The sequence below is a fragment of the Oncorhynchus kisutch genome, linkage group LG17, assembly GCF_002021735.2.
Source record: "Oncorhynchus kisutch isolate 150728-3 linkage group LG17, Okis_V2, whole genome shotgun sequence".
Lineage (NCBI taxonomy): Eukaryota > Metazoa > Chordata > Actinopteri > Salmoniformes > Salmonidae > Oncorhynchus > Oncorhynchus kisutch.
The window spans coordinates 56,672,189-56,688,174 of record NC_034190.2 but is presented as its reverse complement, the minus strand read 5'-3'; the positions used below and the strand labels follow the sequence as shown (position 1 = coordinate 56,688,174).

The 15,986-nt window shown below is 42.1% G+C and overlaps 1 protein-coding gene across 1 annotated transcript; it reads left to right on the top strand.

Annotated features, from left to right (window-relative positions):
- Window positions 1-548: 548 nt before the first annotated feature.
- On the top strand, window positions 549-15,007 carry perm1a (PPARGC1 and ESRR induced regulator, muscle 1a). The gene is made up of 4 exons (XM_020506273.2): window positions 549-930; window positions 1,387-5,466; window positions 6,871-6,987; window positions 13,896-15,007. The coding sequence occupies exons 2-4, from the start codon at window positions 1,422-1,424 to the stop codon at window positions 13,979-13,981; spliced, it is 4,248 nt and encodes a 1,415-aa protein (XP_020361862.1). The 5' UTR covers window positions 549-930; window positions 1,387-1,421; the 3' UTR covers window positions 13,982-15,007.
- Window positions 15,008-15,986: the final 979 nt, after the last annotated feature.

Below are 15,986 nucleotides of genomic sequence, written 5' to 3'. Positions count from 1 at the left end.
TATATAGAACTGCAGAAAACTTGCAATAAAACTGCAACATTTTCTCTATGCTCCACGGCAAAATGTGTAGAAATGCAGGAAATTTACTTCAAAATATTTTTGTTCTCTCCACCAAATCTCGCTTAGGGCCCCCAAAAGGCTAGAGCTGGCCCTGCATGGAGGGATCAGGTAGCTAGATTCTGGCTGCAAGATGGCCTGTGTCAGACGACTCTCACATAAACTGGCATCCATTTTTTTCCATGGCCGCTCCAGCACTCCAACCTTTTCTGGCATTCACTCTGACTGTCCACAGTGTCCAGTGTGTCTAAGGGGAAGATTCAGATCCTCTGTCACCCAGTGACATCATACCAGCGATGTATCAGCTGACTGACTGCCACAAATGACCCTCTTCCGTGGGAGTGTGGCCATTGTCAGGAGCATTAGCTGCCTCGCAAGACTTTACTGCAGAAACACCAGTTACAGTTGTGTTATGCCCTGGCTGTTCCATACAACCAATGTTGGAATGAATCTGTCTAATTCACTACTACAAGGAAGCAAGGAACCCCCAAAAATATAAACTTATACGAAAGACCACTTGCTGTCCAACTGGCATGAAGAAGGTGTGACAAAGTAGGTAAACTACATTAACATCACATGGACATTCAAGATCTTGTGATCACTTTGTGAGTGTGGCGTCTATTTACGGTGCTGAAACGTTATACCTCTGTTGGGAATGATGGCGAGCGCCAGACTGGAGCATTGCGTGTATTACGTGATGAGAGGCACCGAAGCACCTCTCTATTTATAACGGATCATAGGGCCTGACACATTGCACTCTCACAACATATGGACGGCCGACCAGAGGACACGTAGAGAAACAGCATGCCACTGCTGGGACACCGGAGCATAACACTCTATATAAGAGTGGCACAGCAGCAGGAGGCTTAACAGGTAGGACCTTATGGCTGCACACATGGACAATACACTTTCTGATACAGATGTGTGGGGGGAGTCCTTTAATAGTTAGGGTAATTTCAATGTTAAGGTCATTTCAAGTACTGTTGGAGTTAGTGAATCTGTGACATACATGAATTTCATGACAACTATCTTTTTATTTTAGTTAATGATTAAATCTCCCCACCTAGACAGAAGAAATTGCACATGAAGTGGTGGCTTGGCAATGCACTTGGCAAACGTAGCCAATTCTTGGTTGAGACATCATGTAGCCTAAACTGATAGCAAACAAAGATTTTCAAGAGTTGACGTTATCTGTCATTCGTTGCAGTAGAACTGTTAAGAATCCCACTTTTTTGTTGAACTAGTTTGAGACACGAGTATCTTTATCTTCTCAGGTGTCGCACCATGTTTACAGTGACATTTAAAGCACAGTGTTGATTTATTTCACAGGTAGTGGTGAAACTGTTTTGTAACCCTTCCTCACAATGGATGACTATGAACACAGTGTGCACGTCTCCGAGGGTGACTGGGACTCCTTCTTCCAGGAGTGCGAGGAGTGTGACCTCCACCCCCACGCGCTGGCTGGATTGGACTCTAGCATTAGTGACTACAGCTTGAGTGACGTTGATGATGCGGGAGGGTCCACTTTCTTAGACAAGGGTCTGCGAGTTGACCTCAAGTCAGATGCTTGGGAGGCTGTCTGCCCCATGGACGGCCCCCGGGATTCCGAGGGTTCTCCCGTGGAGCATTACCTCAACAAGTACAGTGTCGGTAGCTTGGAGAATGTCTTGTCGTGCAGCGAGGATGAGGATGTGCACCTGGAGTCTATCAATATGTTCTTTGAGAGGCTTAAAAGTCTCCCAGAGGCTGAACAGTTTATTGAGCACAGCCAAGCAACAGTGGGGAAAAGCAGCAAGGTGGGGCAGGGGGAGGTGTGTGGTGATGGGCCACGAGCCAATGACGACGCTTTGCCAATAAACAACCCAGAGTTCAACTCCCTGTCTGCCAGCAGTGAGGCAGCAACTGGCATGGAAACCACAGAGCCAGACAATGCCAAAACAACAGATAGGCCTGACTCCAAGGTGGCTCCTGAGCTCCCAGTCAATGATGCCTCTGAGGGCAAGACAGACAAATCCACCAATCCCAATGTAGAGTTGGCCATCAGAGAGAAGGATTGGATGTTGGTGCCAGCAAATGAAGCAGGGAGGCTGAAAAGGGAGGGTCAATCCTGTGACTTACTCAAAGCAATATTGGAAATGACAGCCGACTCATTAAAGACACCTGCCTCTGGGAAAGTGCTGAACTCAGAGTTAGCTGTATGCAAAAGTGTGGGTGATGAGAGTAATGGGGATATCCTGTTAGATAAACCACTTCTTAAGAAAACCTCTGATTTGTGCCTTAACCCTGATAGGGATTCATCTAAAAACCTTGAAGTGATGCCACACAATAAATCAACAGAAGGCAAATACCTTGCTGTCACATCAACAAAGAAAGACCCAGAACAGCAGAGCGTAAGGAGCCCAGATCAGTCTCCAACATTCACCATTAAAAAGAAGAGAAGGAGAAAAAAAACGGTCAGTATTGTGGACGCTGGCCAAGGGTACAAGAGGCAGTTCTTTGCCAATCATAGTGACTCTGAGGCGAAGAGATGTGCACAGGGAATAGAAATGGATGCTCATGTAAGACTATCAAGAGATTACACTGCAGTTTGCATGAATGAGGCTGGCTGTGAGCATATCAAATCCTCAGCTCACCAAACTCAGAGTTTTCATTGTCGACCTACACACTCAGAAATACTCCAAGGGAGAGCCAGAAACAATGTGACACCTGGCCCAACTGCAGTGGAGCATGACGAAGTGAGCCTCAATTTACCAACTCCCCTTCTAAGAGACCGTCAAAGTCAAACACTAACTGAGAAGAATGAGTTGAGGCCAGTAAAAGCTGAGCCTCTTGGTATGGGGGCGAAATGCAAACAAGCCAAATCTAGCTTACCTGTAAACAGTGAATGCACTGATAGATCAACATCCCCACCAGGTCGAGCTGTTGACAGCGGTTTGTCAACACCTAATTATGACGGTAATGTGGCAGCAAATTTACAGCCAAGCAGCGCATTACAATTACAGCCATCAACAGAATCTAAAGAATGTCCTGGATTGCCAGTCTCAATGTCCACCTGTGCTTCTAGTGAGTCATCTCCGGTCACAGAGGAAGCAAAGTTTGGCCCAGATAACATCACAAAATATCAAAGGGAGTCTGGGCCTCTGCAACTGCACGAAGTGAATGGAAAGACTCAAAACAGGGACGCCTCATCTGAGATTCTCCATACACCAGAATCAACAGAACATAACACCGCACACAGAAAGAACAACTTACTCATCTCTAAAGGCAGCAGTGGTGTTGTTTCAAACACATTGCAGCTGCCTGCTCATGAAAACATAGTCCTCAAGATGCACCAAGAATTTAAAAATGTACTCATCCCAACTCTTGATAAGAGTATGCCATCAGGAGTGGTCAGCACTAACACAACACTAAAACCCACCAAGACACCATTACTTGGCCAAATCAATAGTTTCAATGAGCCCTGCTGTTCAAAATCAGATGACGTAATCAGTCAAACAACATATGGAAACCAGACAGTTAATCCTGTATTAGCAATACCTCTTTTTACTGTCTCGTGTTACTCTGTTATTCCAAAGAGTGCTATGAACTCTAATCAGGCAGATGAAATAAATAATACTTACATAAGTTATAATGTCACTGAAAAAGACCCTGATTCGTGTACTCCAGAGAATGTCCCATTAACTCAATCAAATATTTCACTTTCTAATTCCCCTGAATTACAAATGGAAAGTAACCAAATTGTTGGGTTTCAGTCTAACAAAACATATATGACAGCACTGCCAGATAAACATAACACTGACATAGACTTGCCAATGACGTTATTTGAAAGCTCTGATACACCAGATATTCAAACCAGATTCAATGGTCAAGAAGCAGAACTTTCTGTAGGCAAAGCAACAAGGGAAATGTCTGAACATGACAGTCAGGATACGTCTCAAGATACTCCAGAACTCAAAGTTGATATAGAGATCAACACAGAGGACACTGTTAGCACAGCCAAAACAGCAGAGTGCGAGGGGATTGAAAAAGCACCCGACGAAACACGTCCTGTGTATGCCATCTCCAGTTTTTGGAATGAGATGGAGAAGCTGACCATTAATGACATTTTGCGACTACGTATGGTCAGCAATGCCCACCAGTCCAGTGTTCTCCCCCAGCCACCAGAGGCTGAGGCAGCCGACAGCTCTGATGCCGCAGACTCAGGCTACTTCACTCACTTGGACGACTCCAAACCTCACCGCTCCAGTGGCGACATTTCCACCATTTCTGATTTTGACAAAAAATTCTCACAAAATACAAATGCTGATAATCCAAGCACTGATCCAATCACGAGAAATAAATCATCCAACTCTATTGGTATCTTATGGGAAAGCGAGCCAGACTCAGTTAGCGTTGGGGCTGGTATATACCCAGAAAATGTTGCAATGCTAAGTTCCGCAAGTTACATCCCCCGACCAATTTTTTCAGGCAGTGCCCCACAGTACGTAAGAAAAATTAGCAAAAACGTCAGTGTGCAGAACCTACTAGCTCTGGAAGTTGAACCACTTTGCCAGGTGTTGAAAGGTCAGGCCTTACCAACTGTTATATCAGAGGAAAGAGAACCAGAAATGGAGTCCTGCAGTGATGGACATTTAGTGAGGCAGCACAGTAGCATGAATTCTTTACCTTCAGCATCTTTTTCAGAGGATGTGTCAAAAGAAAGCAATCAGATCTCTTTCTCTGAGATCATCCAGTACGTCTTTGGAGGAAATAAATCGGAGGCCAGTCCATCGGAAACAAACAACATGGCCGCCTACTATGTCAACAGTGATTCAGTCCCTGATTATGAGCATTTCTACTCCGAGTTTGATGCAGGAAGCTTCTTCTACCCTGTCAGGGAGGCATCAATCCACAACAAGGATGAGCTGTTGCCCATCTTTTCCTGCGGACATTCGGCCAACAAGAATCTTCAGTTCCCGGAGGCCTACGATCATTTCTTCTCCAGTGACTCGTCTGCAGACTCGGATGAGGAAGATAACCCAGTCAGAAGTCCGATCCGGGTGATCACGCGGTTGAACCATAAGCCAAATGAGACGCAAGGTGTAATAGTGGCTCCGGACATATATGAGGACTTTTTCACAGACGAGGGTCTAAGTGAGAACTTCTTCTGGAAAAACTATTTCTCCCTACGGAAGGTCCGCCTCACTGGCTCCACCAGCCAAAGTCAGAGATCTGACTCCTGGTCCCTGGTTCCTGTGGATGAGATCAAGAGTTCATTCTGCAGAACCATTAGACCCATCCACACGCTGGGCATCCAAGACCAGCCTTTTCCTGATCAACTGCTGTACAAACTAGAAGGCAGGATCTTCAGACAGCTGGCCGAACAGAAGAGGAGATATCCGGATCTGCAGATGGCTGTTGCTAATCCCAGTAAGGCCATTTTCTCTATTATCACATACACATTACTATGCACATTCAGCACTTGGAGTCTTCAAGTATTTTACTTTTTTTTATGTATCTAACCCAGCTGGAAAAACTGATACATTTCTTGACATCATGGCCAAGTTGTATACTGGTTGTAAACTGTTTTTTTTTTTATCTGGTTGTAATCTGGTTACCTGATGTCTCATCAACCAGACAAGTCATTTTACCATGCCAAATTTTGCAAGCTGGCAAGAGGTAGTGCAATCTAATAGTTGATGACAATCACATGTTAGATGAAGACCTTAGTCATAATCGATCACTAACTGTTGTGATCTTAACGTGCTCCCTCAATCCAGCTGTCAATGAACATTGACTAGACGCACGTAGTAGTGCTAAGCCAAGTGCCAGAGGAATGGTTGCACGTGATAACTCTTCTTCAATCACTGTCCGTGTCATCTCAAGTTGCCTAGTGCCAAGCGTTATTCACATGTTTGCCGTCAAATGGTAAGTATAAATAGGCCCACCATGGTGGCCAAAGGAGCACCATTCCATCCAGTAAGCAGCTCTAAGACGGAACAGTGACCTTGACCGCACATATACACAATAGCACAATATACACACATAGCACAATGTGTTTAACATGGTGATCAACAATGATTCACCCATAGATTTTCCTTAAAGAGAAGTTAGCAAAACACATATCAAAGTCAGAGTCAACAACAGCCAAAGTGGACATTTTTCTTTAGTAGAACATCCCTTTAAGGTGCACAGAAATACCTGTTTGCCACAGAGCTGTCCCAGTGCCACACTTTAGATTGTTTGGAATTAGTCCAGGTATCGCTATGGCTAGAACCTGATCAGGGCACAGTGTGAAAGAACAGGACATTTCCTGCCTAATGTAATGAGGCCTAGTCTGTCTGCAGCAGGTATGGGATTTGAGATCAATGATCTCCTCCTGGACATATTCCCTGCGTGAACGTGCATTACCACAGTAAGCCCATTTCCTCTGTGCTCCATGGGGACAATTGTACTCCCAAGACAGCTGAGCAATGCCACATCCCCACTGATCTTATATTTTAGTTTTGTAGCCAAAGAGCACACAAAGTACTCCAAAGTACTCACACAAACAGTTTCACCTGTGTGTCATCTTTACCATTGCATAGGTATTTTCCATCTATTCTATTATACTTGTATAAGTCAAATATATTTTTCAATCTACTGAGCCAAGCCAACCTGTACTGCGCTGGCCTCATTACACATCCACGATAGTTGCTGGAAACGTGCTGGAGAGGACGGTGTGAAAAGAAAATATCCAAGCCAGCACAGTACAGAACAGTAGAGAATGTTCAATCTTGAATGTGATACATTTTGTTTGACTATTTAAACAGCCACATACTGTGTCCTTTCTAGGATTAGATGCCTCCCTTGTACCTCTCAGACAGTCAGACATGTGTTTAGTCTGCATCGCATTCGCCTCCTGGGTGTTGAAGTCCGCTAACCCACAAGCTGGAGATGCCTGGAAGGCTGGTATGTACATTCTATAGACCCTGGCCTGGATTCCCAATAGCACCTTAAGGCTAAGTCCATCGTTAGAACCTTTGTCTGAGCATGGTTAAATCTCCGAGATGTTTCCCAAAACCATTGTTCCTAAAGTTACACTTGAAAATGCTTGTTATTTAATGATTTGCTCAGACCACTCATAGAGCAGCTATGTGCTTCGTTAGATGATTTATTTATTTTTTCCCTGCCGTGTCGCTTTATACATAGAAGATCTCAGCTAAACACAAAATCAAGATGTTTATCGGTCTTTCTGTGACCACCGATGACTTCAGATGTCTTTGCAATTGGTAGAAACTGTTGGAAACAAGCATGGTTTTCAGACCCCTTGACTTTTTCCACATTTTTGTTACATTACAGCCTTATTCTTAAATTGATTAAATTGTTTTTTTCAATCTACACACAATACCCCATCATGACGAAGCAAAAACTGTTTGTTTTTTATTTTAGAAAATGTATTAAAAATAAACTGAAATATCACATTTACATAAGTATTCAGACCCTTTACCCACTAAGTCTCCCAGTCCCTGCCGCTGAAAGACATCCCCGCAGTATGATGCTGCCATCAGCATGCTTCACCGTAGGGATGGTGGCAGGTTTCCTCCAGACGTGACGCTTGGCATTCAGGCCAAAGAGTTCAATCTTAGTTTCATCAGACCAGAGAATCTTGTTTGTCATGATCTGAAAGTTTTAGGTGCCTTTTGGCAAACACCAAGTGGGCTGTCAATTGCCTTTTACTAAGGAGTTGCTTCCATCTGGCCTCTCTACCATAAAGTCCTGATTGGTGGAGTGCTGCAGAGATGGTTGTCCTTCTGGAAGGTTCTCCCATCTCCACAGAGGACCTCTGGAGCTCTTTCATAGTGACTATTGGGTAATTGGCCATCTCCCTGACCAAGGCCCTTCTCCCCTGATTGCTCAGTTTGGCCGGGCGGGAAGCTCTAGGAAGAGTCTTGGTGGTTCCAAACTTCTTCCATTCAAGAATTATAGAGGCCGCTGTGTTCTTGGGGACCTTCAATACTGCAGAAATGTTTTGGTACCCTTCCCCAGATCTGTGCCCCAACACAATCTCATCTCGGGGCTCTACAGACATTTCCTTCGACCTCATGGCTTGATTTTTGCTTTGACAATGCACGGCAAGCGGTACCGGAGCGCCAGGTCTAGGACCAAAAGGCTCCTTAACAGCTTCTACCCCCCATACGATTGCTGAACAATTAATCAAATGGCCACCCAGACAATTTACATTGATCCCCCCCTTCCACCTTTGTTCTTACACTGCTGGTACTCGCTGTTTATTTATCTATGCATCTATGCATAGTCACATAGTCACTACAAATAACCTCAACACACCTGTACCGCCTCACATTGACTCAGTATTGGTACCCCTTGTATATAGCCTCGTTATTGTTATGTAATTTTCTTGTGTTACTTTTTTTTCACTTTAGTTTATTTAGTAAATATTTGCTAAACTCTATTTCTTGAACTGCATTTCATAAAAGACCAAGTCCAAATTAAACAACAATCTATCATTACTTTAAGACATGAATGTCAGTCAATACGGAACATTTCAAGAAGAAAAACCCTTGAATGAGTAGGTGTCCAAACTTTTGACTGGTACTGTATGTCTACACAAACTGGTTTTAAACCTGAAATAAGTTTGGTGAATCTACCTACCAGGCAGATGATGCCATCACAAAAAAGAAATTGGCCAAAAAATGACTTTCTTACCCCCAAATCTGATTTTTGTCAATAAAAAATGTGCAGAGTTTATCACAAGGTCTTGCTTCTTCACGGGGTTTGAAGACTAAATGTGCACAGTGAGTCACATGATTTTAGCTTGTTCCTGATCGGAGATATTGAGAATGTTACAACTATCCAGTTTGCTCAACAAAATAATGTCTTACATGAATGCATTAGTAATCTAGTTAACACCGGTAAAGTTGTCTGTTTCCTTCAGGGACCGGGGAGAAAATGCAATAACTCCAAAACAGTGTAAAGATTGGTCCTGTCCAAATATCATCCGTTTGAAATTAAATGAAAAGCTGAGAAAACAACTTAACATGTTTCTGATAAGACTTCAGTTCCTCTTGGGTGCATATTTTATGTGGTTGAAATACTGTCTGCTTCACAGGAGGCTGCTGAGGGGAGAACGGCTCATAATAATGGCTGGAACGGCGCAAATGGAATAGCATCAAACACCTGGAAACCAGGTGTTTGATGTATATGATACCATTCCACTGATTACGCTCGAGTAATTACCTCGAGCGTTCTCCCCAATTAATGTGCCACCAACCTCCTGTGGTCTGATGGTGGTCTGATGGCATAGCAGTGTCAAAGATAGCAGATTACGCGTTGATTTAAATTTTCTCGAGACAAAGTTAACATTTGTTGTAGAATTTTACTGCAAGAAATGCACAATTCTGCAGGAGATAATATTATGTTATGCTACATGTGAGAGGTTTTAGGCCTACAGTCAGTGTCCAGATTTCAGTAACCATTCTATTTAACCCATATGAACTTAAATGAGGAACACTCTGTTTATTCATGGATACAGGGATACTCATGAGCAGGATATCAAAGGCGCATGTAAACGGCTTATCTCGAATAAGACCTTAAACAGGATATGACCTATTATCCGGGAAAACTGTGCACATGTAAACATGGTCAGTATTTCATAGCGAATCATGTTACACGAGGGGACACGAGATGCTCAAGAATAGGTTTTGGAATATTGACAAGTTGCAGTTGGGCAGGGCCGGATCCAGGCACTCTCACTCAGATATCATTAACATGGCATAAGCCATGGCAAAATGTGTATAATTGCAGGAAATTTGCTTTAAAACTGCCACAATTTGCCTCTGGCCCATGGCAAAATGAGTAGAATTAAAATATATATGTTATAAAATTACAACAAAATAATCTTCCCCATGGAAAAATGGATAGAATTGCAGGAAATTAGTTTTAAAATGGCAAAACTTTCTCTCTGCCCCATGGAGAAATGTGTAGAACTGTAGAAAACTTGCTTTAAAAATTCAAAAATGTATTTCTGCCCCATGTCAAAATGTAATTTTTCTCTCTGCCGTCAAAAGGGAAAGTTGCCCGCTTGGTGCGGGGCCTCCCAAACAAATCTCGCTTAGGGTCCCAAAAGGCTAGGGCTCCCTCCAGTTGGGATACATATGCACTCTGATCATCTCAATTCTCATTTTACCCAAAAAGGGGCAGACTCGAGTGGTCACTATCAAACACAAGTGGCCACTCCATGAACAGTTTAGGGCCAAGTGTTATTTTATTGGGGTGGCAGGGTAACCTAGTGGTTAGAGCGGTGGACTAGCAACCGGAAGGTTGCAAGTTCAAACCCCCGAGCTGACAAGGTACAAATCTGTCGTTCTGCCCCTGAACAGGCAGTTAACCCACTGTTCCTGGGCCGTCATTGAAAATAAGAATTTGCCTAGTTAAATAAAGATAGAATTTAAATTTCAACAAGTCTAAGGCGCTGCATAATGGGCAAGACTGTCTCTCTGGAAGTTTTGGCTGCTATGATTGGAGTGGAAAGATTGCAATCACAATCACTCTTGTGGTAGTGGGCGCTGGGCATGATCGTAATCCAAACCAAACCCTTCAGTAAATCATGATGAACTCACAAAACGCTGTTTTGGACGAGAATAACTTCATTACCAAAATTATCCTATTTATACTTTTTACCCCTTTTTTCTCCCCAATTTCGTGGTATCCAATTGGTAGTAGTTACAGTCTTCTAGAAGAAAAAGAAAACGCACACCTATTAAGATGAGGTGCTGGCTAGCGGAGTAGAAAACTTGAAAATAAAAGACACACTCTAGGAGCTCAGATGCAAAAATTGTAATTACCAATGTTTCGACAGCCAAGCTGTCTTCATCAGGGTATAATCACAAATACTGCGGGATGACTCGTTTATATAGTGTCAAAAGATACAGGTGTCTGTAATCATGGCCAAGAGTGGCCTAATATCATTGGTTAATAATCAAATATTAAAATGTCATACAAAGAACAGCATACAAACAACAAATGGATAGCATACGATCATAGATTAATTTGACTACACAATGGCCAAACCCAGAATCTCTAGTGGCACAGCGATGCAGTGCCTTAGACTACTGCGCCACTCTAGAGGCCCTCCTTTGTAGTCAATTTTGACACGAGAATGAATGTTTCTCTGAACTTACAATGGCTAGCCCCAAGTTGTTATATTTTTTCTCTTGTGCTTTATGTTATTTGCCTCATGACTCCTACATACTTTTTTGACTATGAACTTGCTTGTTTACCCAACCGTGGGACAGTCTGTTTGTTCCTACACTCGGGACTCTGACTCTATTGGCTACACAGACTCTTGGCCTCCCATCCTATTCTAACCACCTCTCGCCGGCTTTGTATTCAAGTTACCTGATGAAATTGCTGTACAATATCACCCGGTTGCCATCTGATGCACATTCAAATGATATAAATCAACACGGCAGAGCTCTCCCTGTCCTTTGCCGTGCCCTGATTATATTACTTCTGATTATATCTGGAAATGTGCATGTACACCCTGGCCCATCTACAGTTGCTAGCCCAAATTCTGATTTGTGCGCTGATATCTGCTTCACTGATTTCTGCTCTCGTAAAAGCCTGAGTTTTCTGCATGTTAACAATAGAAGCTTATTACCTAAAATGGATCAATTGAAAGTGTGGGTTCACAGCTCCAATCCAGATGTGTTTGTCATTACTGAGACGTGGTTAAGGAAGAGTGTTCTGAACACTGATGTTAACCTTTCTGGTTATAACCTTTTTTGGCAGACAGAGCTTCCAAAGGTGATGGAGTGGCAATATTTACCAAGGAACACCTTCAGTGCTCAGTTGTCTCCACCAAGTCTGTCCCCAAACAGTTTGATTTGCTGGATTTAAACTTTCATATAACTCTTTGTTAACTGTTGCTGGGTGTTATTGGCCACCATCACCACCGGCCTATTCCATAAATGCCATAAGCTCTCTCCTGGCCCTTTACACTAAGTCTGAATTTGTCCTACTGGGTGACCTAAACTTGGACATACTTAAACCACCTGACCAAGTCCTAAAGCAATGGGTCTCCCTAAATCTTTCTCAGATTATTACAAATCCCACAGGGAAAGACTCCAAACACCCAGAAAAGGCTACTCTCCTTGATGTTATTCTCACAAATAATCCTGTTAGGTATCAGTCTGGTGTTTTCTGTAATGACCTTGGTGATCACTGTTTTACAGCCTGTGTTCGTAACGGCTGCTCAGTGAAACGACCTGTCCTGACATGTCATAGACGCTTGCTAAAAAACTTTAATGAGCAAGCCTTTCTTCGTGATCTGGTCTCTGTAAATTGGTATAGAATCAGCTTGATCCCCCTCTGTCAAAGATGCTTGGACCTTCTTTTTTATATATTTTCAGTGGTATTGTTAACAAATACGAGCCATAAAGAAAATTAGAATTAAAAACCGGTTCAGCCCCTGGTTCGACCGTGGTTGACCATGGCAGAGGTACTCCAGCTCAAGAAATCCATTAGGAAAATCGCTCGGCACACGCACACTCAGGCTGACTAGCTCTCGTTCAGGACAATGAGAAATAAGTGCACTCAGGCTATCCGGAAGGCCAAAGTTAGTTCCTTCAAGGAACAATTCTCTCTCTGTGGGTCTAACCCCAGAAGTTATAAAAATGGATAAAGACCTAAAGAATAAACCCTCCTCCTCACAGCTGCCCATGTCCCTTAATGTTGATGATGTGGTTGTTACTGACGAGGAGCACATGGCTGAGACATCGGGTGCTGTAGGTGTCCTGTAGGGCAGGTAGTTTGCCCCCGGTGATGCGTTGTGCAGACCGCACTACCCTCTGGAGAGCCTGAGATACCTACTGCAGCCCTCATCCTCCACATACAACACTCGCTCTGCCAGTCACATTCTCTTGAAGGTCCCCAAAGCACACACATCCCTGGGTCGCTCCTCTTTTCAGTTCGCTGCAGCTAGTGACTGGAACGAGCTGCAACAAACACTCAAATTGGACATTTTATCTCCATCTCTTTATTCCATGGACTCAACCATGGACACTCTTACTGACAGTTGTGGCTGCTTTGCGTGATATATTGTTGTCCCTACCCTCTTGCCCTTTTTGCTGTTGACTGTGCCCAATAATGTTTGTACCGTGTTTTTTGCTGCTACCATGTTGTGCTACTGCCACCATGTTGTGCTACTGCCACCATGTTGTGCTACTGCCACCATGTTGTGCTGCTGCCATGTTGTGTTGCTACCATGTTGTTGTCGTGCTGTGTTGCTACCATGCTGTGTTTTCATGTGTTGCTGCCATGCTATGTTGTTGTCTTAGGTATCTCTTTATGTAGTGTTGTGTTGTCTCTCTTGTCAGGATGTGTGTTTTGTCCTATTTTTTATATTTTTTATCCCTGCTCCAGTAGGAGGCCTTTTGCCTTCTGGTAGGCCGTCATTGCAAATAAGAATTTATTTGTAACTGAATTGCCTAGTTAAATAAAGGTTTAAATGAACTATTCTTACTCATTTTGATGCCACATGCCGTTTTAAACAAGAGAAGTTGGTTTTAAGGGGCAGTTGACCTTTAAAGCCAATGTTATATTTGGAAGAATATTGTTATATTCTAGTCTAGTATTAGACTAGGTCTAGTATTAGACTAGGTCTAGTATTAGACTAGATCTAATACCTTTTTTTCCACAATCTATTTGTTCTTATGAGTTATTATATGATTACATTATTATACAACATGTCTCAAACATTCAAATCAATAATAAGAAAATGTCATTAGTTGTTCAGTCAAGAATGATGCAGTCATGCGATTGGCTCATGTGATATTTTTTTCCCACGGAACATTGCACAGTTCTCCTGGCCAACATAAGTGCGCTGTCTGCCATCCGATACCTGCGGAGAAGAGGCAGGGAAGAGGCATCTGGAGAGAAGCCATAACATCAAACACCCTCCATCTGATACAGGGACAGTCACCATGCACAGCTACGTCCTTCCTAGGTTTACCCCTTACTCCCATGGAAACTGAATTCATCTTGGGTGCTTTGACGTTCAGTCCTATCAGGGTTTCTTGGGACGTCGACCCTAACCCATTAACCATTGGACATTTCTACTTCAATGGGGTAGGGACAACCCAAGGATACCGTATAGCATGGACCATCCTTTGACTGCAAGTGAAATCTGTGGTTTCCTCTTGTAAAAATATAGATAATAAATAAAAAATAGAGGGCTAAAGCTATGTTTTGCTCTGCCTGAAATGTTTGCACTATAACTTCTGAACATCAAAGTTAGCAATAAAAACCATGTCCAATCCACTGAAATGGTCAAGATAGTGTGTATGATAATATTCCTGTATGCCATTTTTTAAGAGTGTGTTTGAGGTCCGTTAATGTCATTTGGATAAATATAACCTATAACAAGGGTTTAGATGACAACATCCTTGGGTAAGAGATGTATGATATTTATGAGTGTACAAAAAGAGACAGATATATTGAGATTTTATAATGAAGGTACCAAAATGTAGAGAAGAGACATAAGATGCCAGTGTAAAGTGCTCTAAGAGATATACACTGTCGATGTGTTAGGATGAGGACATGAATATAGTGTGTATGTTTTGGAATTGAATGACAAATATTAGTAAAGTAAAGGTACAGAATGGATACAAAAATATACCTATGTTTGATTATTCAATCAACTTCAAAGTATTTTACTATGTGAAATCATCGCATACCCCAGGACAAAACAAAGGTGTATTATATGGGGTGACAGGTAGCCTAGCGGTTAGAGCTCTGAGCCAGTAACCAGATTTATTTAGGGGACTACAAATACGTGCCATTGTTTTTTGTTTATACATAATTACGGCTGTTTTATTTGATGGCCTCTATTAGATGACTTTCTGTCATTGTATGGTTTGTTCTGTGAACTGTGGATGTATTACGTTTCAAATATATGGCATTTCAGAGTTGACAGCGGTTTCCTGTGTTCTGTCAGATTTTATACACTAGAGGGCGCTATAGTACCGTGTATAAACTACCTCCACAATACTGTCAATACTGCCAGATTATAGACTATAAAGTAGTTTTTTGCTCTTAAAATGTGCAATCCCTAACAACACACATAACATCACATTTAACTCCTACTGAGCCATTTGCATCAGACAGGCACTCCATAGACATGGGGTTCCAATATAATTGTAGAGATGACTGTCTTACACCAGCAGAGAGCGAGGTTGTGCCATGAGAGAGAACGAGAGGAGCATCACAGATTCTGATCCGGGGTGAAATAACACCAGTCTACTGGCATGTGCTCATTTGACCAAAGTTCTATATTTTTTTCAAAATGAAAAACAGTTGACTGACTAGTAAAATGTGTTTGTTTTGACTGAATAATACACATTTCTTCAAATGACTGTACTGCATTCCTCTCAGTACATTTGATATTTGATTTGAAGTTAATCTTACCTATACTATCTGATTTATCAACTTCTATTAGTTCAAAGGAGCCTGTCTATTGTACAGTAGGACTCTACTGTCTGGTAATCTCGGTTAACTGAGAGCTACAGTCTTGTTTACATGGTTTGTCCAGTAGAGATGAACTGTCAGGTAACACTTCATAATGACCTCCATCCATTAGAAATGCATATTCATGTTTAGAAATGTTACAAAAGTTTGATAAATTATAATAAATGTTAAATGCTAATTACTTGTAATGCTTACACTATTTCAATGTATATATATGTATATCTATTTATAAATAGTTTATTCATGCTTATGCAGGAAATGTGTAAAAGTTTTACCTATTTATATAATGTCTTAGTATGTTTAAGGTCATAATTACTACTAAACATCCATCAAAAATAATCACAGTATAATAATGCAAATAATATCAATACTAGTTTATATTAAGAACTTAAATAAACACCTAAAAGTATGAGAAACAAGCCACA

Coding starts and splice junctions, on each gene's coding strand:
- perm1a (XM_020506273.2), top strand. CDS start 1,422: ATGGATGACTATGAACACAGTGTGCACGTCTCCGAGGGTGACTGGGAC. Junction 5,467..6,870: donor GATGGCTGTTGCTAATCCCA/GTAAGGCCATTT, acceptor TGTCCTTTCTAG/GATTAGATGCCTCCCTTGTA. Junction 6,988..13,895: donor TGGAGATGCCTGGAAGGCTG/GTATGTACATTC, acceptor AACATTGCACAG/TTCTCCTGGCCAACATAAGT.